General features: G+C 48.1%; 1 protein-coding gene across 1 annotated transcript in view; it reads left to right on the top strand.

Annotated features, from left to right (window-relative positions):
• The window catches only part of MUC5AC (mucin 5AC, oligomeric mucus/gel-forming), a 49,665-nt gene extending 23,169 nt beyond the window's left edge, over window positions 1-26,496 (top strand). The window contains exons 31-49 of the mRNA XM_066186970.1: window positions 403-13,941; window positions 14,102-14,325; window positions 15,148-15,322; window positions 15,502-15,752; window positions 17,087-17,270; window positions 17,637-17,835; window positions 18,749-18,927; window positions 19,157-19,226; window positions 19,512-19,612; window positions 19,979-20,010; window positions 20,725-20,902; window positions 21,585-21,689; window positions 21,925-21,959; window positions 22,322-22,438; window positions 22,554-22,652; window positions 23,304-23,432; window positions 24,065-24,122; window positions 24,721-24,826; window positions 25,343-26,496. Coding sequence (XP_066043067.1) covers window positions 403-13,941; window positions 14,102-14,325; window positions 15,148-15,322; window positions 15,502-15,752; window positions 17,087-17,270; window positions 17,637-17,835; window positions 18,749-18,927; window positions 19,157-19,226; window positions 19,512-19,612; window positions 19,979-20,010; window positions 20,725-20,902; window positions 21,585-21,689; window positions 21,925-21,959; window positions 22,322-22,438; window positions 22,554-22,652; window positions 23,304-23,432; window positions 24,065-24,122; window positions 24,721-24,826; window positions 25,343-25,574 — 16,013 coding nt within the window. The 3' untranslated portion in view covers window positions 25,575-26,496. The remainder of the gene's footprint in view (window positions 1-402; window positions 13,942-14,101; window positions 14,326-15,147; window positions 15,323-15,501; window positions 15,753-17,086; window positions 17,271-17,636; window positions 17,836-18,748; window positions 18,928-19,156; window positions 19,227-19,511; window positions 19,613-19,978; window positions 20,011-20,724; window positions 20,903-21,584; window positions 21,690-21,924; window positions 21,960-22,321; window positions 22,439-22,553; window positions 22,653-23,303; window positions 23,433-24,064; window positions 24,123-24,720; window positions 24,827-25,342) is intronic.
• The last annotated feature ends 1,393 nt before the right edge of the window (window positions 26,497-27,889 follow it).

Below are 27,889 nucleotides of genomic sequence, written 5' to 3'. Positions count from 1 at the left end.
ACTTTTTCCACTGATTTCAATACGTGCCAGAGAGACTAGGATATAGTGAGCAAGATAGAACAAGCAAATACAGTCAACCAAATGCAAAACAAGTGAGATTTGGGGTTTTTTTTCCAGAGTGTATAAATTACACCTGAGCCTAATTTCAGCACCTGGTAACACATATTTAGTATTTTCTTGGGAACTGACAGTTCCAAGCATGTTACTACATGAAAATGCTGGGTAATGGATTTTCTGTTCTACAATATATTAAATTATGTGTATAATGAACTGAGGCACTACAGGAGGCTAATGCAAGAAAAATGACATTAGGAAAATTGTCAGCCCATTTAAGATAACAACAAAAAAGCTAGTATCTACAGGAATTCATTCCTAATTTCATGGTCTATTTCTCTTTTACAGTGTCACCAACTACATCAGTATGTGTTCATGAAGTCTGTGAATGGTCAGAATGGTATGATGGGAGTCTACAAACCCCTGGTTACGATGGGGGAGATTTTGAAACTTTTGATGAGTTACGAGCAAAAGGTTACGCAGTCTGTAAAGCCCCAAAGGCTGTTGAATGCAGAGCAGAAAAGTTCCCTGATATACCACTGAAAGACCTTGGCCAAAAAGTAGAATGCAGTACAACACAAGGGCTTATATGTTACAACAAGGATCAAATTTCAACAATGTGCAACAACTATGAAATCAGAATCTTCTGCTGTGTTTTTGTACCATGCTCTTCCACAACGCCTTTCAGCACATCAACCCCAGTCACAACTATAACTCCGACAGGAACATCGACTGAAACAACGTATTCAGTTACCACAACTCCTGAAAGTACAAAATTCACACCTTCAACTACTGAAGAAACAACAACCACAACTGAAATGACAACACCAGTCACCACATCCCCTTCAACAATTCCTCTTTGTTTCAAAGAAAAATGTTACTGGTCAAGATGGTATGATGTCAGTTATCCAGGGTCAGGTTACAATGATGGAGATTTTGATACCATTCAGAACATTAAAAATAACGGATACAAAGTCTGTGAAAATAGAAAGGATGTGGAATGTAGAGCAGTGCGGTTTCCCAACACACCATATCCTCTGCTAGAGCAACACATAACGTGTAACAAAGAAGAAGGGTTGAAGTGCTACAATAAAGACCAACTGCCACCGATATGCTATAATTATGAAGTAAGATTTAAATGCTGCACAAATGTACCGGTAGAGTGCGAAACTACGCCTGAAACCCTTAGTACAACACCAAAACCAACGACGTTCTTCTCAAGTACACCAAAAATAAGCTCAACGACATTAAGCATACAAACAAAACACAAGACAACAACTAAATCCACAGCGCCTCCAAAAACAGATTACATACACACCAGAATAACATCAAAACCACCAACGCAAACACAAAACCAAAAAAGCCCTACAACACTGATAAGCAGCACAACAGAGGAAACTACAATATACTCATCTACCACCCCGTGTGAACCTGAAGTGTGCGCGTGGAGCGAATGGTTTGACGTTGACTTCCCCTCCTCGGGGCCCAACCAGGGAGACTTTGAAACCTACCAGCACATCCGTGCCGCCGGCAAGCGAGTCTGCCAGCAGCCAAAGCAGATTGAGTGCCAGGCAGAGGACTACCCCGACGTAGCCATCCAGCAGCTGGGACAGGTTGTGCAGTGCGACGTCCACTTTGGACTGGTGTGCAAGAACGAGGACCAGACAGACAAATCCAAGATGTGCCTCAACTACAAGATCCGTGTGCTCTGCTGCACCCCCAACTACAACTGCTCAATCCCCATCCCCACCACAAGCCCCACCACCAGCACCCCGAGCACAACGATCCCGACCTCCACCCCAGTCACCACCTCCACCACCTCCACCTCCACGCCCTTTATCTCCAGCACCACGAGTCCCACCTCTGCCGAAATCCGTATTTCCACCAGAACAACCAGCACCACCAGCCCCACGCCGTCTACCACCTCACCCACCACCCCATTCACCACCCCCTGTGAACCCGAAGTGTGCGCCTGGAGCGAATGGTTTGACGTTGACTTCCCCTCCTCGGGGCCCAACCAGGGAGACTTTGAAACCTACCAGCACATCCGCGCTGCCGGCAAGCGAGTCTGCCAGCAGCCAAAGCAGATCGAGTGCCGGGCGGAGGACTACCCCGACGTAGCCATCCAGCAGCTGGGACAGGTTGTGCAGTGCGATGTCCACTTTGGACTGGTGTGCAAGAACGAGGACCAGATGGGCAAATTCAAGATGTGCCTCAACTACAAGATCCGCGTGCTCTGCTGCACCCCCAACTACAACTGCTCAATCCCCATCCCCACCACCAGCCCCACCACCAGCACCCCAAGCACAACGATCCCGACCTCCACCCCAGTCACCACCTCCACCACCTCCACGCCCTTTATCTCCAGCACCACGAGTCCCACATCTGCTGAAATCCATATTTCCACCAGAACAACCAGCACCACCAGCCCCACGCCGTCTACCACCTCACCCTCCACCCCATTCACCACCCCCTGTGAACCCGAAGTGTGCGCCTGGAGCGAATGGTTTGACGTTGACTTCCCCTCCTCGGGGCCCAACCAGGGAGACTTTGAAACCTACCAGCACATCCGCGCTGCCGGCAAGCGAGTCTGCCAGCAGCCAAAGCAGATTGAGTGCCAGGCAGAGGACTACCCCGACGTAGCCATCCAGCAGCTGGGACAGGTTGTGCAGTGCGATGTCCACTTTGGACTGGTGTGCAAGAACGAGGACCAGACGGACAAATCCAAGATGTGCCTCAACTACAAGATCCGCGTGCTCTGCTGCACCCCCAACTACAACTGCTCAATCCCCATCCCCACCACCAGCCCCACCACCAGCACCCCGAGCACAACGATCCCGACCTCCACCCCAGTCACCACCTCCACCACCTCCACGCCCTTTATCTCCAGCACCACGAGTCCCACATCTGCTGAAATCTATATTTCCACCAGAACAACCAGCACCACCAGCCCCACGCCGTCTACCACCTCACCCTCCACCCCATTCACCGCCCCCTGTGAACCCGAAGTGTGCGCCTGGAGCGAATGGTTTGACGTTGACTTCCCCTTCTCGGGGCCCAACCAGGGAGACTTTGAAACCTACCAGCACATCCGTGCCGCCGGCAAGCGAGTCTGCCAGCAGCCAAAGCAGATTGAGTGCCAGGCAGAGGACTACCCCGATGTAGCCATCCAGCAGCTGGGACAGGTTGTGCAGTGCGATGTCCACTTTGGACTGGTGTGCAAGAACGACGACCAGACGGACAAATCCAAGATGTGCCTCAACTACAAGATCCGCGTGCTCTGCTGCACCCCCAACTACAACTGCTCAATCCCCATCCCCACCACCAGCCCCACCACCAGCACCCCGAGCACAACGATCCCGACCTCCACCCCAGTCACCACCTCCACCACCTCCACGCCCTTTATCTCCAGCACCACGAGTCCCACCTCTGCCGAAATCCGTATTTCCACCAGAACAACCAGCACCACCAGCCCCACGCCGTCTACCACCTCACCCTCCACCACATTCACCACCCCCTGTGAACCTGAAGTGTGTGCCTGGAGCGAATGGTTTGACGTTGACTTCCCCTCCTCGGGGCCCAACCAGGGAGACTTTGAAACCTACCAGCACATCCGTGCCGCCGGCAAGCGAGTCTGCCAGCAGCCAAAGCAGATCGAGTGCCAGGCAGAGGACTACCCCGACGTAGCCATCCAGCAGCTGGGACAGGTTGTGCAGTGCGATGTCCACTTTGGACTGGTGTGCAAGAACGAGGACCAGACGGACAAATCCAAGATGTGCCTCAACTACAAGATCCGCGTGCTCTGCTGCACCCCCAACTACAACTGCTCAATCCCCATCCCCACCACCAGCACCCCGAGCACAACGATCCCGACCTCCACCCCAGTCACCACCTCCACCACCTCCACCTCCACGCCCTTTATCTCCAGCACCACGAGTCCCACATCTGCCGAAATCCGTATTTCCACCAGAACAACCAGCACCACCAGCCCCACGCCGTCTACCACCTCACCCTCCACCACGTCCACCACCCCCTGTGAACCCGAAGTGTGCGCCTGGAGCGAATGGTTTGACGTTGACTTCCCCTCCTCGGGGCCCAACCAGGGAGACTTTGAAACCTACCAGCACATCCGCGCTGCCGGCAAGCGAGTCTGCCAGCAGCCAAAGCAGATCGAGTGCCGGGCGGAGGACTACCCCGACGTAGCCATCCAGCAGCTGGGACAGGTTGTGCAGTGCGATGTCCACTTTGGACTGGTGTGCAAGAACGAGGACCAGATGGGCAAATTCAAGATGTGCCTCAACTACAAGATCCGCGTGCTCTGCTGCACCCCCAACTACAACTGCTCAATCCCCGTCCCCACCACCAGCCCCACCACCAGCACCCCGAGCACAACGATCCCGACCTCCACCCCAGTCACCACCTCCACCACCTCCACGCCCTTTATCTCCAGCACCACGAGTCCCACATCTGCCGAAATCCGTATTTCCACCAGAACAACCAGCACCATCATCCCCACGCCGTCTACCACCTCACCCTCCACCCCATTCACCGCCCCCTGTGAACCCGAAGTGTGCGCCTGGAGCGAATGGTTTGACGTTGACTTCCCCTCCTCGGGGCCCAACCAGGGAGACTTTGAAACCTACCAGCACATCCGTGCCGCCGGCAAGCGAGTCTGCCAGCAGCCAAAGCAGATCGAGTGCCGGGCGGAGGACTACCCCGACGTAGCCATCCAGCAGCTGGGACAGGTTGTGCAGTGCGACGTCCACTTTGGACTGGTGTGCAAGAACGAGGACCAGATGGGCAAATTCAAGATGTGCCTCAACTACAAGATCCGCGTGCTCTGCTGCACCCCCAACTACAACTGCTCAATCCCCATCCCCACCACCAGCCCCACCACCAGCACCCCGAGCACAACGATCCCGACCTCCACCCCAGTCACCACCTCCACCACCTCCACGCCCTTTATCTCCAGCACCACGAGTCCCACATCTGCTGAAATCCATATTTCCACCAGAACAACCAGCACCACCAGCCCCACGCCGTCTACCACCTCACCCTCCACCCCATTCACCACCCCCTGTGAACCCGAAGTGTGCGCCTGGAGCGAATGGTTTGACGTTGACTTCCCCTCCTCGGGGCCCAACCAGGGAGACTTTGAAACCTACCAGCACATCCGCGCTGCCGGCAAGCGAGTCTGCCAGCAGCCAAAGCAGATCGAGTGCCGGGCGGAGGACTACCCCGACGTAGCCATCCAGCAGCTGGGACAGGTTGTGCAGTGCGATGTCCACTTTGGACTGGTGTGCAAGAACGAGGACCAGATGGGCAAATTCAAGATGTGCCTCAACTACAAGATCCGCGTGCTCTGCTGCACCCCCAACTACAACTGCTCAATCCCCGTCCCCACCACCAGCCCCACCACCAGCACCCCGAGCACAACGATCCCGACCTCCACCCCAGTCACCACCTCCACCACCTCCACGCCCTTTATCTCCAGCACCACGAGTCCCACATCTGCCGAAATCCGTATTTCCACCAGAACAACCAGCACCACCAGCCCCACGCCGTCTACCACCTCACCCTCCACCACGTCCACCACCCCCTGCGAACCCGAAGTGTGCGCCTGGAGCGAATGGTTTGACGTTGACTTCCCCTCCTCGGGGCCCAACCAGGGAGACTTTGAAACCTACCAGCACATCCGCGCTGCCGGCAAGCGAGTCTGCCAGCAGCCAAAGCAGATCGAGTGCCGGGCGGAGGACTACCCCGACGTAGCCATCCAGCAGCTGGGACAGGTTGTGCAGTGCGATGTCCACTTTGGACTGGTGTGCAAGAACGAGGACCAGACGGACAAATCCAAGATGTGCCTCAACTACAAGATCCGCGTGCTCTGCTGCACCCCCAACTACAACTGCTCAATCCCCATCCCCACCACCAGCCCCACCACCAGCACCCCGAGCACAACGATCCCGACCTCCACCCCAGTCACCACCTCCACCACCTCCACCTCCACGCCCTTTATCTCCAGCACCACGAGTCCCACATCTGCCGAAATCCGTATTTCCACCAGAACAACCAGCACCACCAGCCCCACGCCGTCTACCACCTCACCCTCCACCACGTCCACCACCCCCTGTGAACCCGAAGTGTGCGCCTGGAGCGAATGGTTTGACGTTGACTTCCCCTCCTCGGGGCCCAACCAGGGAGACTTTGAAACCTACCAGCACATCCGCGCTGCCGGCAAGCGAGTCTGCCAGCAGCCAAAGCAGATCGAGTGCCGGGCGGAGGACTACCCCGACGTAGCCATCCAGCAGCTGGGACAGGTTGTGCAGTGCGATGTCCACTTTGGACTGGTGTGCAAGAACGAGGACCAGATGGGCAAATTCAAGATGTGCCTCAACTACAAGATCCGCGTGCTCTGCTGCACCCCCAACTACAACTGCTCAATCCCCGTCCCCACCACCAGCCCCACCACCAGCACCCCGAGCACAACGATCCCGACCTCCACCCCAGTCACCACCTCCACCACCTCCACGCCCCTTATCTCCAGCACCACGAGTCCCACATCTGCCGAAATCCGTATTTCCACCAGAACAACCAGCACCATCATCCCCACGCCGTCTACCACCTCACCCTCCACCCCATTCACCGCCCCCTGTGAACCCGAAGTGTGCGCCTGGAGCGAATGGTTTGACGTTGACTTCCCCTCCTCGGGGCCCAACCAGGGAGACTTTGAAACCTACCAGCACATCCGTGCCGCCGGCAAGCGAGTCTGCCAGCAGCCAAAGCAGATTGAGTGCCAGGCAGAGGACTACCCCGACGTAGCCATCCAGCAGCTGGGACAGGTTGTGCAGTGCGATGTCCACTTTGGACTGGTGTGCAAGAACGAGGACCAGACGGACAAATCCAAGATGTGCCTCAACTACAAGATCCGCGTGCTCTGCTGCACCCCCAACTACAACTGCTCAATCCCCATCCCCACCACCAGCCCCACCACCAGCACCCCGAGCACAACGATCCCGACCTCCACCCCAGTCACCACCTCCACCACCTCCACGCCCTTTATCTCCAGCACCACGAGTCCCACCTCTGCCGAAATCCGTATTTCCACCAGAACAACCAGCACCACCAGCCCCACGCCGTCTACCACCTCACCCTCCACCACGTCCACCACCCCCTGTGAACCCGAAGTGTGTGCCTGGAGCGAATGGTTTGACGTTGACTTCCCCTCCTCGGGGCCCAACCAGGGAGACTTTGAAACCTACCAGCACATCCGCGCTGCCGGCAAGCGAGTCTGCCAGCAGCCAAAGCAGATCGAGTGCCGGGCGGAGGACTACCCCGACGTAGCCATCCAGCAGCTGGGACAGGTTGTGCAGTGCGACGTCCACTTTGGACTGGTGTGCAAGAACGAGGACCAGATGGGCAAATTCAAGATGTGCCTCAACTACAAGATCCGCGTGCTCTGCTGCACCCCCAACTACAACTGCTCAATCCCCATCCCCACCACAAGCCCCACCACCAGCACCCCAAGCACAACGATCCCGACCTCCACCCCAGTCACCACCTCCACCACCTCCACGCCCTTTATCTCCAGCACCACGAGTCCCACATCTGCTGAAATCCATATTTCCACCAGAACAACCAGCACCACCAGCCCCACGCCGTCTACCACCTCACCCTCCACCACGTCCACCACCCCCTGTGAACCCGAAGTGTGCGCCTGGAGCGAATGGTTTGACGTTGACTTCCCCTCCTCGGGGCCCAACCAGGGAGACTTTGAAACCTACCAGCACATCCGTGCCGCCGGCAAGCGAGTCTGCCAGCAGCCAAAGCAGATTGAGTGCCAGGCAGAGGACTACCCCGACGTAGCCATCCAGCAGCTGGGACAGGTTGTGCAGTGCGATGTCCACTTTGGACTGGTGTGCAAGAACGAGGACCAGACGGACAAATCCAAGATGTGCCTCAACTACAAGATCCGCGTGCTCTGCTGCACCCCCAACTACAACTGCTCAATCCCCATCCCCACCACCAGCCCCACCACCAGCACCCCGAGCACAACGATCCCGACCTCCACCCCAGTCACCACCTCCACCACCTCCACGCCCTTTATCTCCAGCACCACGAGTCCCACATCTGCCGAAATCCGTATTTCCACCAGAACAACCAGCACCATCATCCCCACGCCGTCTACCACCTCACCCTCCACCCCATTCACCGCCCCCTGTGAACCCGAAGTGTGCGCCTGGAGCGAATGGTTTGACGTTGACTTCCCCTCCTCGGGGCCCAACCAGGGAGACTTTGAAACCTACCAGCACATCCGTGCCGCCGGCAAGCGAGTCTGCCAGCAGCCAAAGCAGATTGAGTGCCAGGCAGAGGACTACCCCGACGTAGCCATCCAGCAGCTGGGACAGGTTGTGCAGTGCGATGTCCACTTTGGACTGGTGTGCAAGAACGAGGACCAGACGGACAAATCCAAGATGTGCCTCAACTACAAGATCCGCGTGCTCTGCTGCACCCCCAACTACAACTGCTCAATCCCCATCCCCACCACCAGCCCGACCACCAGCACCCCGAGCACAACGATCCCGACCTCCACCCCAGTCACCACCTCCACCACCTCCACGCCCTTTATCTCCAGCACCACGAGTCCCACCTCTGCCGAAATCCGTATTTCCACCAGAACAACCAGCACCACCAGCCCCACGCCGTCTACCACCTCACCCTCCACCACGTCCACCACCCCCTGTGAACCCGAAGTGTGCGCCTGGAGCGAATGGTTTGACGTTGACTTCCCCTCCTCGGGGCCCAACCAGGGAGACTTTGAAACCTACCAGCACATCCGTGCCGCCGGCAAGCGAGTCTGCCAGCAGCCAAAGCAGATTGAGTGCCAGGCAGAGGACTACCCCGACGTAGCCATCCAGCAGCTGGGACAGGTTGTGCAGTGCGATGTCCACTTTGGACTGGTGTGCAAGAACGAGGACCAGACGGACAAATCCAAGATGTGCCTCAACTACAAGATCCGCGTGCTCTGCTGCACCCCCAACTACAACTGCTCAATCCCCATCCCCACCACCAGCCCCACCACCAGCACCCCGAGCACAACGATCCCGACCTCCACCCCAGTCACCACCTCCACCACCTCCACGCCCTTTATCTCCAGCACCACGAGTCCCACATCTGCCGAAATCCGTATTTCCACCAGAACAACCAGCACCATCATCCCCACGCCGTCTACCACCTCACCCTCCACCCCATTCACCGCCCCCTGTGAACCCGAAGTGTGCGCCTGGAGCGAATGGTTTGACGTTGACTTCCCCTCCTCGGGGCCCAACCAGGGAGACTTTGAAACCTACCAGCACATCCGTGCCGCCGGCAAGCGAGTCTGCCAGCAGCCAAAGCAGATTGAGTGCCAGGCAGAGGACTACCCCGACGTAGCCATCCAGCAGCTGGGACAGGTTGTGCAGTGCGATGTCCACTTTGGACTGGTGTGCAAGAACGAGGACCAGACGGACAAATCCAAGATGTGCCTCAACTACAAGATCCGCGTGCTCTGCTGCACCCCCAACTACAACTGCTCAATCCCCATCCCCACCACCAGCCCCACCACCAGCACCCCGAGCACAACGATCCCGACCTCCACCCCAGTCACCACCTCCACCACCTCCACGCCCTTTATCTCCAGCACCACGAGTCCCACATCTGCTGAAATCCATATTTCCACCAGAACAACCAGCACCACCAGCCCCACGCCGTCTACCACCTCACCCTCCACCACGTCCACCACCCCCTGTGAACCCGAAGTGTGCGCCTGGAGCGAATGGTTTGACGTTGACTTCCCCTCCTCGGGGCCCAACCAGGGAGACTTTGAAACCTACCAGCACATCCGTGCCGCCGGCAAGCGAGTCTGCCAGCAGCCAAAGCAGATTGAGTGCCAGGCAGAGGACTACCCCGACGTAGCCATCCAGCAGCTGGGACAGGTTGTGCAGTGCGATGTCCACTTTGGACTGGTGTGCAAGAACGAGGACCAGACGGACAAATCCAAGATGTGCCTCAACTACAAGATCCGCGTGCTCTGCTGCACCCCCAACTACAACTGCTCAATCCCCATCCCCACCACCAGCCCCACCACCAGCACCCCGAGCACAACGATCCCGACCTCCACCCCAGTCACCACCTCCACCACCTCCACGCCCTTTATCTCCAGCACCACGAGTCCCACCTCTGCCGAAATCCGTATTTCCACCAGAACAACCAGCACCACCAGCCCCACGCCGTCTACCACCTCACCCTCCACCACGTCCACCACCCCCTGTGAACCCGAAGTGTGCGCCTGGAGCGAATGGTTTGACGTTGACTTCCCCTCCTCGGGGCCCAACCAGGGAGACTTTGAAACCTACCAGCACATCCGCGCTGCCGGCAAGCGAGTCTGCCAGCAGCCAAAGCAGATCGAGTGCCGGGCGGAGGACTACCCCGACGTAGCCATCCAGCAGCTGGGACAGGTTGTGCAGTGCGATGTCCACTTTGGACTGGTGTGCAAGAACGAGGACCAGACGGACAAATCCAAGATGTGCCTCAACTACAAGATCCGCGTGCTCTGCTGCACCCCCAACTACAACTGCTCAATCCCCATCCCCACCACCAGCCCCACCACCAGCACCCCGAGCACAACGATCCCGACCTCCACCCCAGTCACCACCTCCACCACCTCCACCTCCACGCCCTTTATCTCCAGCACCACGAGTCCCACATCTGCCGAAATCCGTATTTCCACCAGAACAACCAGCACCACCAGCCCCACGCCGTCTACCACCTCACCCTCCACCACGTCCACCACCCCCTGTGAACCCGAAGTGTGCGCCTGGAGCGAATGGTTTGACGTTGACTTCCCCTCCTCGGGGCCCAACCAGGGAGACTTTGAAACCTACCAGCACATCCGCGCTGCCGGCAAGCGAGTCTGCCAGCAGCCAAAGCAGATCGAGTGCCGGGCGGAGGACTACCCCGACGTAGCCATCCAGCAGCTGGGACAGGTTGTGCAGTGCGATGTCCACTTTGGACTGGTGTGCAAGAACGAGGACCAGATGGGCAAATTCAAGATGTGCCTCAACTACAAGATCCGCGTGCTCTGCTGCACCCCCAACTACAACTGCTCAATCCCCGTCCCCACCACCAGCCCCACCACCAGCACCCCGAGCACAACGATCCCGACCTCCACCCCAGTCACCACCTCCACCACCTCCACGCCCTTTATCTCCAGCACCACGAGTCCCACCTCTGCCGAAATCCGTATTTCCACCAGAACAACCAGCACCACCAGCCCCACGCCGTCTACCACCTCACCCTCCACCACGTCCACCACCCCCTGTGAACCCGAAGTGTGCGCCTGGAGCGAATGGTTTGACGTTGACTTCCCCTCCTCGGGGCCCAACCAGGGAGACTTTGAAACCTACCAGCACATCCGCGCTGCCGGCAAGCGAGTCTGCCAGCAGCCAAAGCAGATCGAGTGCCGGGCGGAGGACTACCCCGACGTAGCCATCCAGCAGCTGGGACAGGTTGTGCAGTGCGACGTCCACTTTGGACTGGTGTGCAAGAACGAGGACCAGATGGGCAAATTCAAGATGTGCCTCAACTACAAGATCCGCGTGCTCTGCTGCACCCCCAACTACAACTGCTCAATCCCCATCCCCACCACAAGCCCCACCACCAGCACCCCGAGCACAACGATCCCGACCTCCACCCCAGTCACCACGTCCACCACCTCCACGCCCTTTATCTCCAGCACCACGAGTCCCACCTCTGCCGAAATCCGTATTTCCACCAGAACAACCAGCACCACCAGCCCCACGCCGTCTACCACCTCACCCTCCACCCCATTCACCACCCCCTGTGAACCCGAAGTGTGCGCCTGGAGCGAATGGTTTGACGTTGACTTCCCCTCCTCGGGGCCCAACCAGGGAGACTTTGAAACCTACCAGCACATCCGTGCCGCCGGCAAGCGAGTCTGCCAGCAGCCAAAGCAGATCGAGTGCCAGGCAGAGGACTACCCCGACGTAGCCATCCAGCAGCTGGGACAGGTTGTGCAGTGCGATGTCCACTTTGGACTGGTGTGCAAGAACGAGGACCAGACGGACAAATCCAAGATGTGCCTCAACTACAAGATCCGCGTGCTCTGCTGCAGCCCCAACTACAACTGCTCAATCCCCATCCCCACCACCAGCCCCACCACCAGCACCCCGAGCACAACGATCCCGACCTCCACCCCAGTCACCACCTCCACCACCTCCACGCCCTTTATCTCCAGCACCACGAGTCCCACCTCTGCCGAAATCCGTATTTCCACCAGAACAACCAGCACCACCAGCCCCACGCCGTCTACCACCTCACCCTCCACCCCATTCACCACCCCCTGTGAACCCGAAGTGTGCGCCTGGAGCGAATGGTTTGACGTTGACTTCCCCTCCTCGGGGCCCAACCAAGGAGACTTTGAAACCTACCAGCACATCCGCGCTGCCGGCAAGCGAGTCTGCCAGCAGCCAAAGCAGATCGAGTGCCGGGCGGAGGACTACCCCGACGTAGCCATCCAGCAGCTGGGACAGGTTGTGCAGTGCGACGTCCACTTTGGACTGGTGTGCAAGAACGAGGACCAGATGGGCAAATTCAAGATGTGCCTCAACTACAAGATCCGCGTGCTCTGCTGCACCCCCAACTACAACTGCTCAATCCCCATCCCCACCACAAGCCCCACCACCAGCACCCCGAGCACAACGATCCCGACCTCCACCCCAGTCACCACGTCCACCACCTCCACGCCCTTTATCTCCAGCACCACGAGTCCCACCTCTGCCGAAATCCGTATTTCCACCAGAACTACCAGCACCACCAGCCCCACGCCGTCTACCACCTCACCCTCCACCCCATTCACCGCCCCCTGTGAACCCGAAGTGTGCGCCTGGAGCGAATGGTTTGACGTTGACTTCCCCTCCTCGGGGCCCAACCAGGGAGACTTTGAAACCTACCAGCACATCCGTGCCGCCGGCAAGCGAGTCTGCCAGCAGCCAAAGCAGATCGAGTGCCAGGCAGAGGACTACCCCGACGTAGCAATCCAGCAGCTGGGACAGGTTGTGCAGTGCGACGTCCACTTTGGACTGGTGTGCAAGAACGAGGACCAGACGGACAAATCCAAGATGTGCCTCAACTACAAGATCCGCGTGCTCTGCTGCACCCCCAACTACAACTGCTCAATCCCCGTCCCCACCACCAGCCCCACCACCAGCACCCCGAGCACAACGATCCCGACCTCCACCCCAGTCACCACCTCCACCACCTCCACGCCCTTTATCTCCAGCACCACGAGTCCCACATCTGCTGAAATCCATATTTCCACCAGAACAACCAGCACCACCAGCCCCACGCCGTCTACCACCTCACCCTCCACCCCATTCACCACCCCCTGTGAACCCGAAGTGTGCGCCTGGAGCGAATGGTTTGACGTTGACTTCCCCTCCTCGGGGCCCAACCAGGGAGACTTTGAAACCTACCAGCACATCCGCGCTGCCGGCAAGCGAGTCTGCCAGCAGCCAAAGCAGATCGAGTGCCGAGCGGAGGACTACCCCGACGCAGCCATCCAGCAGCTGGGACAGGTTGTGCAGTGCGATGTCCACTTTGGACTGGTGTGCAAGAACGAGGACCAGATGGGCAAATTCAAGATGTGCCTCAACTACAAGATCCGCGTGCTCTGCTGCACCCCCAACTACAACTGCTCAATCTCCCTACCCACGACCACCTCCAGCCCATTCCCTGTTATTACCCATAGTGAACCTTTCTTTACCACTTCTCCACCTCGGATGTCAACAACACCATGTTTTTGCAAGATTGGCGATGCTATTTTTTCACCTGGTTAGTTCATTTGATTTCGTAACCTTTTAATTTCTTTCCCGTTTTTTCTTATGTGGTTTTTTTTGCATCTTGTTTGTTTTTTTGGATAAACCTTTTTGGTTTTTTTGCCTTCCTTCTTTCAATTTTTTTAAAAAATATTTCTCCATATTTCTTTTTTAAGGTGACTTGATTTACAACAGAATGGATAGTGATGGATGTAGATTTTATGCTATCTGTAGCCCAACATGTGATATTGAACGACACACTGTGCATTGTAACGTCACTACTTCACCAGCTCCTACTTCCTCAGAGTGGTCTACAGCTACAACATCAGTTCCTCTGCCTCCCACCTCTTCAAGTGTTGCTATTCATGGCTGCGTTTCCCCTCTATATCCTCCATTACAAGTGCGTAATTTCTGTGGTATTCTTTGACTGTTGAGATAATATCATACTTTTGGATGTTACCAGATTGGAGCGGTTTGTAGTTAGCTAATAGTCGGCAATGTACAAGACATAATATTTGTATTTTCCTATTTCTGAATTTCAGTTTTTTATACTGTTAAGGCAAGTTACAATACTTTTTTTGTTTCTTTTTTTTTTTTAGTAAACTCTTTGGTGCATTGCATATATATGCTGTTTTCTCACTGACATATTAGAAGGAGTTTTCTAGTGGATCCTATTTTTTCACTAAAGTGAATTATTCAAGATGCAGTAAAGGCTTGCATCTGTTTCTCTTCACCTGCCCTTTTATCTATACTTCTTTAAACTTTCTTATTGCTATGTTCTCTGTTGACCTTGAAGTTCTCAGTACATAGAACGGAGGAAATCAGTTCCTGTAATCCAGTATGTGTCCCCCAAACCCCAGAAGAGCTCCTCACGCAGAAGAAACAAGTGTAGTTAAGGTTCCCACCTCTTTTTAGCGTTAAAAAAAAAAATCCTGTTGAATATTGACAACTTCTTATTATCAGTGAAGATTTTCATTTTAATTTTTGTTCTAGATTTAGGAAAGTATGCGTTTTCTATCCCCCATATCATGGTCAGAATTTTGAATACCTCTAGTTCCCATTAAAAATCACTACTACCACAAATTTTAGAGAAGTAACGCAAACTAATTTCCTTTCTAACACCACCATTACTGGAAACATTATAGCATAAATCTAAAAAGAGGGATAAAGGTTATACCTATTTAGAGAGTTTTGTTATGAAAACTTTTTCTTCATTTTGCAGCCTGGTGAAAGATTCAAATTATCCAACTGTACAGAAGTCATCTGTAATGGAGACAATGATATAGACGTAGTACCAACATACTGCCCACCTGTAAAGGAAATTACCTGTGCAAACAAATATCCACCATTGCTGGTACCTGATGAAAATGGATGCTGTTACCGATATGAGTGTCAATGTAAGCACCAATAGATTCAGGAATAACGTTTTTTGGGAAAAAAAGCGCCAATCTTTACACAGATTATATGGGCATTTTAATTTCGTAAGCTTGCTCTATAAATTGCATCCTCTTCAGTTTTTAAATTTTCTTCTACATAAATTCTCATCTTATTTTTCCACATATTTTCTCTGTACCAGGTGTGTGTAGTGGATGGGGTGATCCTCATTACATTACTTTTGATGGAACCTATTATACCTTCCTTGAAAACTGCACTTACGTCCTGGTGAAACAGATTGTCCCGAGATACGACAACTTCCGTGTTTACATTGACAATTATTACTGCGATGCAAAAGATGGACTCTCCTGCCCTAAATCCATTATTATTTTCTACAAATCTGCAGAAGTGGTGCTGACTCGTCAGCTCATGAATGGTGTGATGACCAACGTGGTAAATTTTTTTATTATTATTTTTGCAAAAAAGAAATATTTCCATAAGGCTTACTGATGCTATTCTGAGATAGAGTCTGTTCGAGTATCACATCATGGAGGTGATCAGGGCAGAGAGTATCACTGGGGGGGAGGAGGAAAAGGTTTGCACTGGATGCTAAGAACATCCAGGAGTGCACTGGATGCAAACAATGTTTGAAGAACAAACTTCATATTTCATGAAAACTGGTACATTGTGCCATACACTTATGTAAGCAAACACATTTTGAAGAAAAACAAATGCAAGTTGCAAGCAGGAGTCTTCCCTTGGGGGGAAGATGAATATGTAACTCTTATCTGCTCAATGACTGGGGACTGCTTTTATGGAACTTCAGGCACCCAACGGCCCTGACATGATTTCCCCCTTCCATTTCCTACTGTGAAGGAAGGTATAGCTGAAGAAAAGGGGTGACATAGACCATCACCTCACCTTCATGATCCAAAGTAGTGTTGGCAAACAAATGAAAATGAAAAGATAGTCCCACTCCTACACTGGAGAATCTATTAGTTGATTAGAGAATCTATAGAGAGGGAGAAAAGTTTGTTTGAATAGGCACTCTCGCCTTAGAGTGCCCAGCCAAATTCTCAGTCAGAGAAATACGTTGGTTCCAGTGATTTCTTGTGAAAGAAAACAGTAACTGACAATTTTAACTCATGCTTTAGCCCTATTCAGTGAGAAGAGAGTTGCAGAATAACTTCTGACAAAAAGCTATTAGGAAAATATGTTTACCTTTATTAATTCATATAAGATGCTGGCTACAAATTGAAAAGTTTAACTAATAAATATGATCACTACAACATAAAACTGGCACTAAGGGCATCTGACTTCATTTTGAATTCAGACAACTCTTCCAATGTCAATTACTATGTAATATAGAGATGGTGTGATCATCTGGCAAAATTATTACATAATAATGGCAGGGATATTTCTGTAGCTAAAGAAAACTATCACTCATTTTCATGAAAAATGTTTCCAATACACATAATCATGAGGGCTACAAAGAAAATACTTGGATTTATGTGCATAAAATACTGTGTATTAGCACACAATCAGCACAAACACAGTACGTAGAGGCCACTTAGACTATTATCACATTTTAGCAATACAGCAATACAAGCCAAGATATCAATGCAAATATATTCTGTGATTAGGATGCCAATGGGCACTGGATGTGTAGAACAACAATACGGAGTTATGCATAATTATGAAGATTAGAAAATATATTATTTAAAATAATCAGGCAGAAGCAGTGCTTATTCTCACTTGATGTTCTGTCTTTTTAACCCTGTACTCAGATGTACTTCAACAAAAAGATTGTCGAACCAGGCTTCAAAAAAGATGGCATTTCTTTCTCCACTCTTGGCATCAATATGATTGTTGAAATAGAAGAAATTGGTGCTGTCATCACCTTTAGTGGTCTGATCTTCTCTGTGAAGCTCCCGTACAGCAAATTTGGCAACAACACCGAAGGACAATGTGGTAAGAAGGACGCACAGATTGGAGGCAGTCCTCTTTCCCCACCCCTATCTTGGTTATGCTCATCCACTCTGGCTGTGCAGTCTTACAACTGACAAAAATTTTTAAACAGCAGTAAATGGAAATGACTACAGTTCTGCTCTTCAACTTCTGTAGGATGTTAAAAGCTCAATATTTCTCTGGGGCTGGGGTTTTACATCTGCTTTTTTTTCCCCTAACCTGAAGTTCATACAGCTAGAGAAAGCACTCCCTATAAGGCAGGGCAAAATACATATTTCATGAGCACATCACGACTAAACTTATCAGCCCAGGAATGTATTGTGCATCTCTGATGTGGCTTATGAGACTTACCCAGCTTGTCTCTTACAGGAACCTGTACAAACAACAAAGAAGATGAATGCCGCTTACCAAGTGGTAAGATCATTTCCTCCTGTCCCCAAATGGCTCACCACTGGATTGTTGACAACAACAAGTCGTGCCATGGAATACCAATACCACCAGCTATAACCACACCTCCACCAAAGCCGCAATGTCAAACACCTCCACTCTGCAAGCTTATCTTGAGCGAGTAAGAAAAGAAATCCATTTTTTCTAGACAAAACTGTCTTGCATCATACAAGAAGAATAACAGCTATAGCTTTAGCATGTGATAATAGCTGAAAATATCAGCTTAATTACAGAATATATAAAGTAAAAGGCCTTTGCAAAAGAAAGGTCTGCCTTAATGACTTGACTCCCAAAGACAAGATAACTGAGCAAGGAGAGGTAAAGTCAGAAAATCAGGGATGCAGCAAGCACTAAAATTAATAATCCCTGCATGCAATACTTCCAGAGTATGCTCATTAACTATTAAGCGAAGACCGAACCCTAAATTTCTAGTGGGTCTTCAGAACAAGACATAGAGAACCCAGCTACCAAACAGGTGAAGAGAGCAGATGCAAACAGCTAAGAAATGTCCTTAATTCTCAGTACATTTTACCTAAAACATGGAGTTCCAAAAGCACAAAGGCTTGTTTCCTGAAGTACTTCCTATACCTGTGTAGGTTGACAAAAGCTTTTTTCAGATGAGTTACTTATAAAGGCCCTCTTTTAACATGCTTTCTTTAGTATCTAGTAAGTTTGGAGCTATTTTATGTCTGAATTTTCTATTACTACATTTTTTCACTTTTTTTTCTCAATATGGTGCATTTGCCTTTTACACCAAATTTCTGGTGTCAAACTGCTAAAAAGTTGTGTACATCTACAGAAATACTATGACTATTAAAGTCTTTAGAAATAAAAGGCACTACAGATTTCTTAATCTTTACTGAATCTATCACCAAGTTTATTGGGCATTCCTAGGGCTTTTTTTCTCATAATACCTTCCTTTCTGAAGCAGACAGAGTCACACGCTATTAACTGGAAAGCGTTGTCTTACAGGAACAGACTTAGTCTAATGGATCATTAACATAGAAGGGGGTCTCTTTCTTTGCTGCCTGCAGGGTTTTTGCAGAATGTCACACTGTGATACCACCAGAACCATTTTTCAAAGGCTGTGTTTTTGATGGATGTCGCATAGACGATGAATTCATGCAGTGTTCCAGTTTGGAGATATATGCTACAGAGTGTGCTGCTAGAGGTGTCTGCATTGACTGGAGAGGAATGACCAACAATACATGCCGTAAGTATTGCAGGACTTAAAATGTATGTGATAAATAGTAGAAATTAGTGTTTTATTCACTAAACATGTCTTCTATCTGACATTTGGTTATTGTCTAAAAAAATCCAGTGGGGCCCTTCTCACTGAAGCTGATGATGAAGAAGGTAAAACTGTAGTAATTTTTTCTGGAAAAAATGCATCTATTGTCAATTTTTAATTTTTTAAATTTTTTTTGTCTTTTTCCATACAGCATTCAGCTGTCCATCAAGCTTGGTATACAAGCCATGCGGGCCCATTAATCCAGTTACTTGTGACCAAAGGTATGGAAAAGCAAAAAAAACCCCACCGTGAAACACCTGCTTATATTTTCCCTGTCTACTTTCTTTCCTCAGAAATTTGAGTTATTTAATAATGAAATGTGTTGCAAATGTCACTAATTTATTCAAGATTTAAAAATACCAATCAGCTCTAGGAACATGCACTTCCTGTTGCCCTTCAGAAAGTGTGCGGTTTTTTTTCTCTCTTGTATCTGACAAGATACGCTGCTCTACCCCCTGCCTCACCATAAGTGTTGTACTCAAGCACATATATTCTTCCCATTACAGCTATGAGCAGCGTCCTGGCTATGGAGTAACTGAAGGCTGTTTCTGTCCTGAAGGAATGACACTCTTGCGTGCAGAGAGCAACACCTGTGTCTCTGAATGTCGTAAGTAACTTGTAGTTAGTTTGGGGAATAAATAAATAGAGATCAGGATTGTTAGTCAGGAGGTCTGAGTTCTATGGTCATCTTCTATATGGTCAGACCACTGCCAATCAGCCTCCCTAAGGGTCTCCAATTACAAATTGAATAATACTCAATATTACCTTTTTTCCATCCTCCTTTCCAATGTGAGACTCACCAAGATGGTAGAATTCTACAGTTCAGCAAAATTAGTCTGTATATTCATTTCCGTGTTAGCTTTATCTTCACAGTATTTTTTACTTGAAACTGCACATATGTACTCCTTTGTCAGTTTTCAGTGATATAAATGCCCATTCATTTGTTTGTCTGTTTTTCTCTTTTTCTTTCCAGTCTGCAGAGAACCAAATGGATTGTCCAGATGGGTGAGTATCACAATGAGTGGCTTAATGAGCACAGACAATCAAAACAAGATGATATTTAGTGTTCCACTAAACCAAAGCTTTGTCACAAATGTTTGTTCGCTTTTAGTCTTAAAAGTTATGTGTGCTAAAGCACCCATAATAAATTTAACAGTAAGTGATAAAATATTCTTTCAATAACCTCACATACAGAAAAAAAAACTTAGAGAAAGAGAGATGGTAGTAGTGGAAGTTAGGCGTATCTGATTACTTTATTTCCACAAATTTGGCTTACTAAAATTACTAGAAATGAAGAGAGATGGATAACAAACTTTACCTGTTGCTTATCATGTTCATAGCCTGCATTCTTAGTTCCTCAGCTGCATAGAAATTAACAACCCAATGTGAAAATGAGTATGCCATATGATTACTTCTTTTTCAAAAATGGATGTGAGGCTCAATCATTTCTCCTTTTGATCTCCTGTAACCCTCATACTAACGCTATTAACAAATAGAATGTAATAGCTTTGTGAACTCAGAAGCTTTAGTGGCCTCCAATATCTTCCCCTAATAAGCAGTTTGAGGGTCTTCTATAGAATCTAAAATATGAAAAAGCTGATATAACCAGTTATCACCACATGCATGAATATGTCAATTAGAAGCAAATAAAATGATTTTGGTTTATTTTCACATTTAATTTTTTTCTTTCCTTTGTCTGTGTTTTTCTTTTTTATTTAGCCAGGAGAAGAATGGACAAAAAATTGCCAGGAATGTGTCTGTGACAAAAATACTCTTAAGGTGAAGTGTACAAAACACGAATGTTCTCTGGCACAGCAAGTATTTTGTGAAGAACCAGGTTACATGCCTGTTCAGATACAGATACCAGAAGATCCATGCTGTACAAGGACTGAGTGTTGTAAGTACTGTCTTAGTTCTTGATCATGGGGAATATGCTAGATTAATTTTAGAAAACTACAGCAATCATTTCTCATTTTTTAATACTTTGCATTGATATCTTAAGGCTTTTCTCCCTCATCCCACTTTTTAGAGCCTTCTTGAAGAGCATAGAGTAAATGCCTGAAGATAACAAATTTAACGATTAAAAGATTTTATATAGTTAGATATAGAAAAGTAACAAAATCTTCTATAATTTAACACTGAAAGCCTTTAATACTGCCACTATTTGAAATAATATTCAAAAACCATTCAAAACATTTTCTATTCCAAAGACCAGTATTAGGAAAATTAACTTTAAAAAATAGTCCTGACAATTTAAAAATTGCTCAGGAAAGTTCCAAAATCGGTTATCAGACCAGAGAATCATGAAATTTCCCCATTGGTACAAATTTCTCTTTGAAATTATCTCTTTCCAGCAATTACCACTCTATTCTTCTCAGTGTTTTGTTTTACAAAGGTTATGGGAACGCCCGCTTACATTGAAAAAACACCTTGGCACACAGACTGAATTAGTTATTAAACTATCTTCTGTTAACACCATATCTACCCCATGGGAAAACTTCAGAAGTTCATCTAAAACAAAATTGCTGTAATTCAAAAATTCTGAGCTTATTATTTTCTACATTCTCTCAATGAAACAGACTGCAACACAAGCCTCTGCCCTGACATCACACCCCAGTGCTTAGAGGGACAGGAAATAACCACAGTAATGCCACCTGGAAACTGCTGTCCCATCCTTGAATGCAGTAAGTATTGTGCACCCTCTTCATGTGCTATTTACTGCTGTATTTTTCTAAGCTACAAAAACCTTATAAGAGATATGCAACTTACCTGTGTTATCATTACTGGGCCTTGTCATGAATGAGTGTTTTAAGGCTGCGGCCACAGGCCTATGAAACGAGCCTACAAAGCTACAAATCAGAAGTTTTTCCATGCATTTCTGCCTCTTAAAACTTACATCTCCTTCTTCCTTCTTTACAGGACAGGGCTGTGTAGTCAACGAAACCTATTATGCAGTAAGTACACAGAGTTACTCACTATAAAAATACACCTTCACATAGTTCACAGTGCAATGTTTTTGACACTTATCACGGTCCATATTTTGTTGGAAGGCCTGAGATAAAACATTATTTATTATTTCACTGAGGTTAACACCTTCTGTACAAGCAAAAGTATTTTCTGCTCTTCTTTGTACATCAGCAGAATTTGATTCCAAAATTGATATTACTAAACCAGAAACTCTGCTTAAATGAAACAACCAAAATTGTATTTACGGATAGCTTAGCCTATACATACTTCATCTTTGTATTTTCTGATGTGTATATACAGATCAGCTTGCTTTAACTGACTAACAATGGACTTGTCCAACTTCCCCTAGCCTGGAGCTGCCATTCCATCAGGCCCCTGTGAAGAATGTACCTGCTCTGAATCCTCTAGGCCTCACCACCCTAGGGTGACGTGCCAGCCTGTTATCTGTGACACATACTGCCCACTGGTGAGTGCTGTTCTTTCTGCTGTCAGAAATTCCTACCCCGCTCAGCTCCAATAACCACCAGCTGAGGTCAATGACCTGACTTAATGCCATTGCCTCTCTGTTTCTTTCAAAACAGGGCTATAAATACACAGTGGAACCTGGACAGTGCTGCGGCACGTGCAAGGCAGCAGCTTGCGTAGTGACTGTGGGAGACAACATTACACACGTGCTCCATGTAATTACCTCTGGTTTAGTTCACTTCTGGAGAACTCTGCTAGTCTTTCCATTCTTTCCTCTCCTTGTACTTCTTACATTTATTTCCTTTCCTCATATTAGACAAATGCTTACTCAAGCAGGGACTGGACAGTCCCCACACAGCTTATACAATACCTTACACCACAAAACACCAGTTCTAAGACTTCTGGAAGCAACTGTGGCATGATACTGAACAATGGCTTTCAGAAATCAACATAGGAAAATATACAGGTGAAAGCAATGGCCTTTTGTTTGCCTCCAGTTCTGAAACTGTAGCACCCATTTTGCTCAAAGGATAATTTTATCTCTGGAGGCATTTTGACACATCCATAAGTTCTAATGACAAAACCATTGAAATGCAATTTATTCTTTCCAAATGAGTCCACGGACTTACCCTATTCACACAAAAAAAGCACATCTATATCCAGATAAAAATAGAGCCTCTTCACTTGGTTAATGAAAAACACTTAATAGCAGTATGATAATATGGTGAATAATTATCAGCTGAAATTAAAGGAAGTTGTTTGGAATAATCAAACTACTATACACAGCAACAATAAGACATTGGAGGGCTTTTGTTTTGTTTTCATATAAGAAGATTTTAATTTGCTTTCATTTTGACTACTTTCAGGAAGGAGAATACTGGAATCCACCTGGTGATAACTGTACTGTTTACACATGTGAAAAACATGCTGACCAGTTCATTCAAGTCATCAAAGAGGCAAGCTGTCCTGCCTTTAACCCCGATGAGTGTGATTCAGTAAGTACTGTTCTACCTGTTCTCACTTTTGGAAAGGTTGCACTGTCTAACACCACTGATAAAAGGATCATGGTGTCTAATGAAAATAACTAGCAGAAGCATCATGCAGGAAGTAATTCTCCTTTTATCCTCTCTGAACCTGGTCCCAGTCAAATTTTATCGCAGAAAATCAAATCAAAATTAAACTGAGTGATATATCAATCCTCTCTGAGGATCGGACATTCGTGAAAAGAATACAACACAGTATTTTGGATTCCTAAAAGGGTCAAGTGACCTAGAAGCAAAAATCAGCCTCTGGCAAGTCAGCTATTTCATTCATTGTTAGCCTGGCTGTTATAATCCTTCACCTCTACTGACTTTGATCACAATATTGTGACTTACATGTGCTACAAGCTTTATTGCTTGCTGAAATTATACTACTTAAGTGAGAATTTCCCTCCATTTCAACTTTCAAATAATCCTTATTAATATTAATGACATGCCCTTAATATTTAGCCTTGCTTGATGTTAGACCCCATGTCAATACAAAAATATACGCAGTTTCTGGTGCCAGAGAAAATTAGGAAGCAGGGAAAGTCTGCTCCAGCATGCAGATATGAAACCTGAGTTATCTTTTTGTTTTCCCAATTAAGGATGACGTCAGGTTATCTGACGATGGCTGCTGTCTGGTGTGCCGAAGAATACCGAAACGTAAGTAATAATAGTTTTGTTAAAAGTATTGATTATATGTGCCTTATTAGGTATATTAGCCCATTTTGCACACGGGGCGCATAGAAAGAAGAGGTGAACTGACCAGGTTTGGGTCACTGCTTCACTGGGGTAAGAAAGGAAAAAGAAAGGAAGATGGCATTTCCACTGTGCATTTTAGGTCCTTGTGAAATAGAAGGTGAACTTTCCCATCCCCTACTGTTAAATGCTGGCTTTTTTGTGGGAGGGTGAGGACTATGATTATTCTCCAATTTCCATAGATACATTCTCTTCAAGGTGGAAAGTGAAGCCAGTTCTGAGAGAGGGGGGTGCATCCAGCAGTTGCCACAGTACTGCTCTTAATTTCTGCATCCTGCACCAAGTTGCATAAGAAAAAGGGGAAGAACCATCCACTGATTACACAAACAGCCAGTCTGCATTTGGCCCTCAGCAATTAAAGCAAAAACGCACTGTGACTTAGTTTCCTATTTCAGCTCCATCCACATTAGTTTTCAGTTACAAACTATCATATCATACACAGCTATCTGTTTATATGCACCCGTATTTTAACCTATTTTCCTTTGCTTTGTGATGACCTCAGTTTGTATGAAGCACAATATGACTACTGTCATCAACTATAATGGCTGTGTATCTCCTGCACCTGTTGAGATAACATACTGTGAAGGCAGCTGTGATGCTTATTCACGGTAAGTGGCATAAAAGATAATTGTGGCCTCTTGTCTTCTACTCTTTACAACAGTTATATCCAGCAAATCACAAGTGTTTTTCTGGTGTGTCCAACATCCACCCATTCATCAACTGGTTCCATTGTGCTAATTAACATGGCATTGTACTAGCTTGATTACCTTGAGATTCAGTGTGTTTAACAGCCTGTTCAGTGTCATAGTGAATAGACCCGAATTTTGATATTGCCCATATAAAACTGAGGTTGTTTCTCATTATTCTCTCACTGGACTGGCTCACTATGTGATCTGGAATAATTCTTTACTTTTTCTGTTCCTCACTGAAGACTTAGAACCATCAATTTTTACAATGAGGAGCAATTTACCTGTATTTCATCACAATACTGTAAGGATGATAATATTGAGCAAAAGTCCCACATGCCAGCGCACAGCTTCTGGTGGTTTTGCAATGGGTGGGAGGGGCAGTGTTATTTCTCACAAAAATTCTGAATCTCTCCCTTCCATTGGTTTTTCCATCAGATATTCTCAAACGACAAACACAATGGTGCACAAATGCTCGTGTTGTCAGGAAATCAAGACCAGCAAAAGAAAGGTGACTCTCACATGCAGCGATGGAACCTTCCTTGATCACTCCTACACCTACGTGGAGAAATGCAGCTGTGTGGGTGCTGAGTGCATTACCCAAGACAACACCCAACAGCAGACACAGCAGATAAAGACCTCTCAGGAGCAAGCGAATGTCAAAAATTAGAACTAGAGAGAAGTCCTCAAACAAGGGCTGAGCATAAGACTAAATAAAGAAACTTCAAAAAATACTAAAGTGTCAAGAGCAGCTAAAATTTTGGATGAACAGATGTTTTCTGCATAAACCCCCAGTATGTCTGTCTACAGATTTTCAGTTTTCACTATCAATGTATCTCCCATTGTTTTTTATGTCTTTTTTACACCTTGAGAGGTACAGCACGAGTTCATCTTGACATTTTCTGTTCATTTGTCTTGTGAGAAGTGCTGGACTTTCATTAACATTTTCATTCCAGTTCACCAAGAAAAATCAAAAGACAAATCCAGAAAACAAACCGAACCCAAGGAAAACTGTACCCCTCTGCTTCTATATGTTTCTTTTTTTGGTGAGGAAAACTTAGAGTGCAGAAAGCCATATCTTCTCTAAACTTATAAACTTCAATATTTTGAACAATTTATGATGGACGTATTTCCCCACATGTTTTTGTGAGGAAAAGGAAAAAAAATCCTGCTGTGACAAGCTGCTGCACACTACTTTTTGTTTACATAACACCATCAGCATAGTAGCTGTATGAAAATACGGATTTTTTTATTTTGTTTTGTGGTTAACTGTTTACAGAAGAAATATATATATATATATATTTGCCAACAGAGGCATATGAAGGATTTTTTATAAACAGAAGTATAATAATAATAATAATAATTGTAAATTCTTTCCTAGGAAGCTTTAAAAAGATGAACCACTGCTATTTATTATTTTTTTTTTTGAAAATGATTTATTGAGTCATTTCTTTCAGAATGAATGTTACCCATTTCTTACTCTGTCATGTTGTCTGGGTATGGTATATTTTCTTTTGTTTTTGAATATTATTTTATTTTTGTTCCTTAAGACACAAAAAAGAAATTATGATTAATAAATTTTGAGCATTTTACAGCAGGTCTGCTTTGACTTTTCAGTGAATCCCTTGTGTGAGAGTTGTTGGCTCCATAAAACATAGTTCCAGGTCAAAAGTCAATGTAAATTGTGGTACCTAACCCCCTGTAGAGCTTTGATACTGCTTTGAATGAAAAACACTCAGTAACAAGCACATCACTTCAGATGCTATCAATTAGTGAACTCTCAGAAAGCAAGCATTTCTCTGAGTCTGCACGTTTTGTAGCCCTGAAAGTTTTTTACCTGACTGGCATCAACTATCCGTAGTATTTCAAATCAGTCAGTCTCGTGTTTTAGAGCCCACTGCACCATACATAAATCTCTGAAACTGCCCTGTTGTAAATCTGTGCGGTTACTACTGAGAGGAAAGCTCACGTCTTTACACTTAGATGGGGTGAAGGTGTGGGTGTTGACGTCTTTGAAATGGGTCCCAGTGTCCCCACTGACTTCGGGCAGCGGCTTTGCTGCAGAGCCCAGGCAGCTCGGCTCCCGGCACAGACACGGGTCTGCACAGCCCGAGGTTCTGAGCTTTGGGGTACAGTAGTAGGTTCAAGGGGGGAATATTGGTGGGCAGTTCGGGAAGGCTGCACCTTCCTGGTGCCTCGGCCAGTGGGGAAAGGAAGAGGGAAACGCGTGGCCGGGAGCTCAGGATAAAAGGAGGGTGCCCCCTCTGGAACCTTGGGACAGAAAACCCCGCGGGTGTGCTCTGGTGGATCTCTCCCTTTATTTGAATAAAGTTGCGGGACTCCCTCTGTCTCCTTTTTGGACATAAACCTCTGGCGTTTCTGGGATTTTCCCGACACTACTCAGCTTTAGTAACAGGGTACTTTGAACCAGCCACCAGAGCTCTGACTGTACATTGTATAGGGCCAAGCAACATCTTACGAAAAACTGCTCTAGGATTTGTAAGGGGAACAGTAAAAAGCTGAAGTTTTTCTACTAAACCTTTCTCCTACCCTCCCTGTTTGGATGGCTCAACGGAGGAAGTAACAGGATAACAACACAGGCTCCCCGCGGGTGCCCTGCAGCAGCTTTGGCTGCTATTACACCTGTTTTTCTTCCACAGAACAATAACCACCCCTACACTTCCCTCCTCGGAGGCGAGCACTGAATTTTCCGTGAGAATCACTAACACCACCATACTTCCTGCTGGCAGAAATCCCCGCCTCCGTCCCAGCTTCCTGTTAACAAATTGTTAGTTTTTTCCATGCCTTGGGCTCTGTTGCTGCCCAGTGAGGCTCGCAGGTGTCACACTGCTCTGTTCCTCCATTCCCAGAGAACCCACCAGGCTTCCCACTGCAGCCCCTGTACCGAATTCATGGCCACTTTGGCGTGTAACAGATTTTCTGGACTTAGCAGGCAGGCTAGGAAATTATTATTCTCCTATTCAT

The sequence above is a fragment of the Chamaea fasciata genome, unplaced genomic scaffold, assembly GCF_029207755.1.
Source record: "Chamaea fasciata isolate MVZ Bird 193981 ecotype frontalis unplaced genomic scaffold, bChaFas1.0.hap1 SCAF_7, whole genome shotgun sequence".
Taxonomy (NCBI): Eukaryota; Metazoa; Chordata; class Aves; order Passeriformes; family Sylviidae; genus Chamaea; species Chamaea fasciata.
This window is presented reverse-complemented; position numbering and strand designations above follow the sequence as displayed.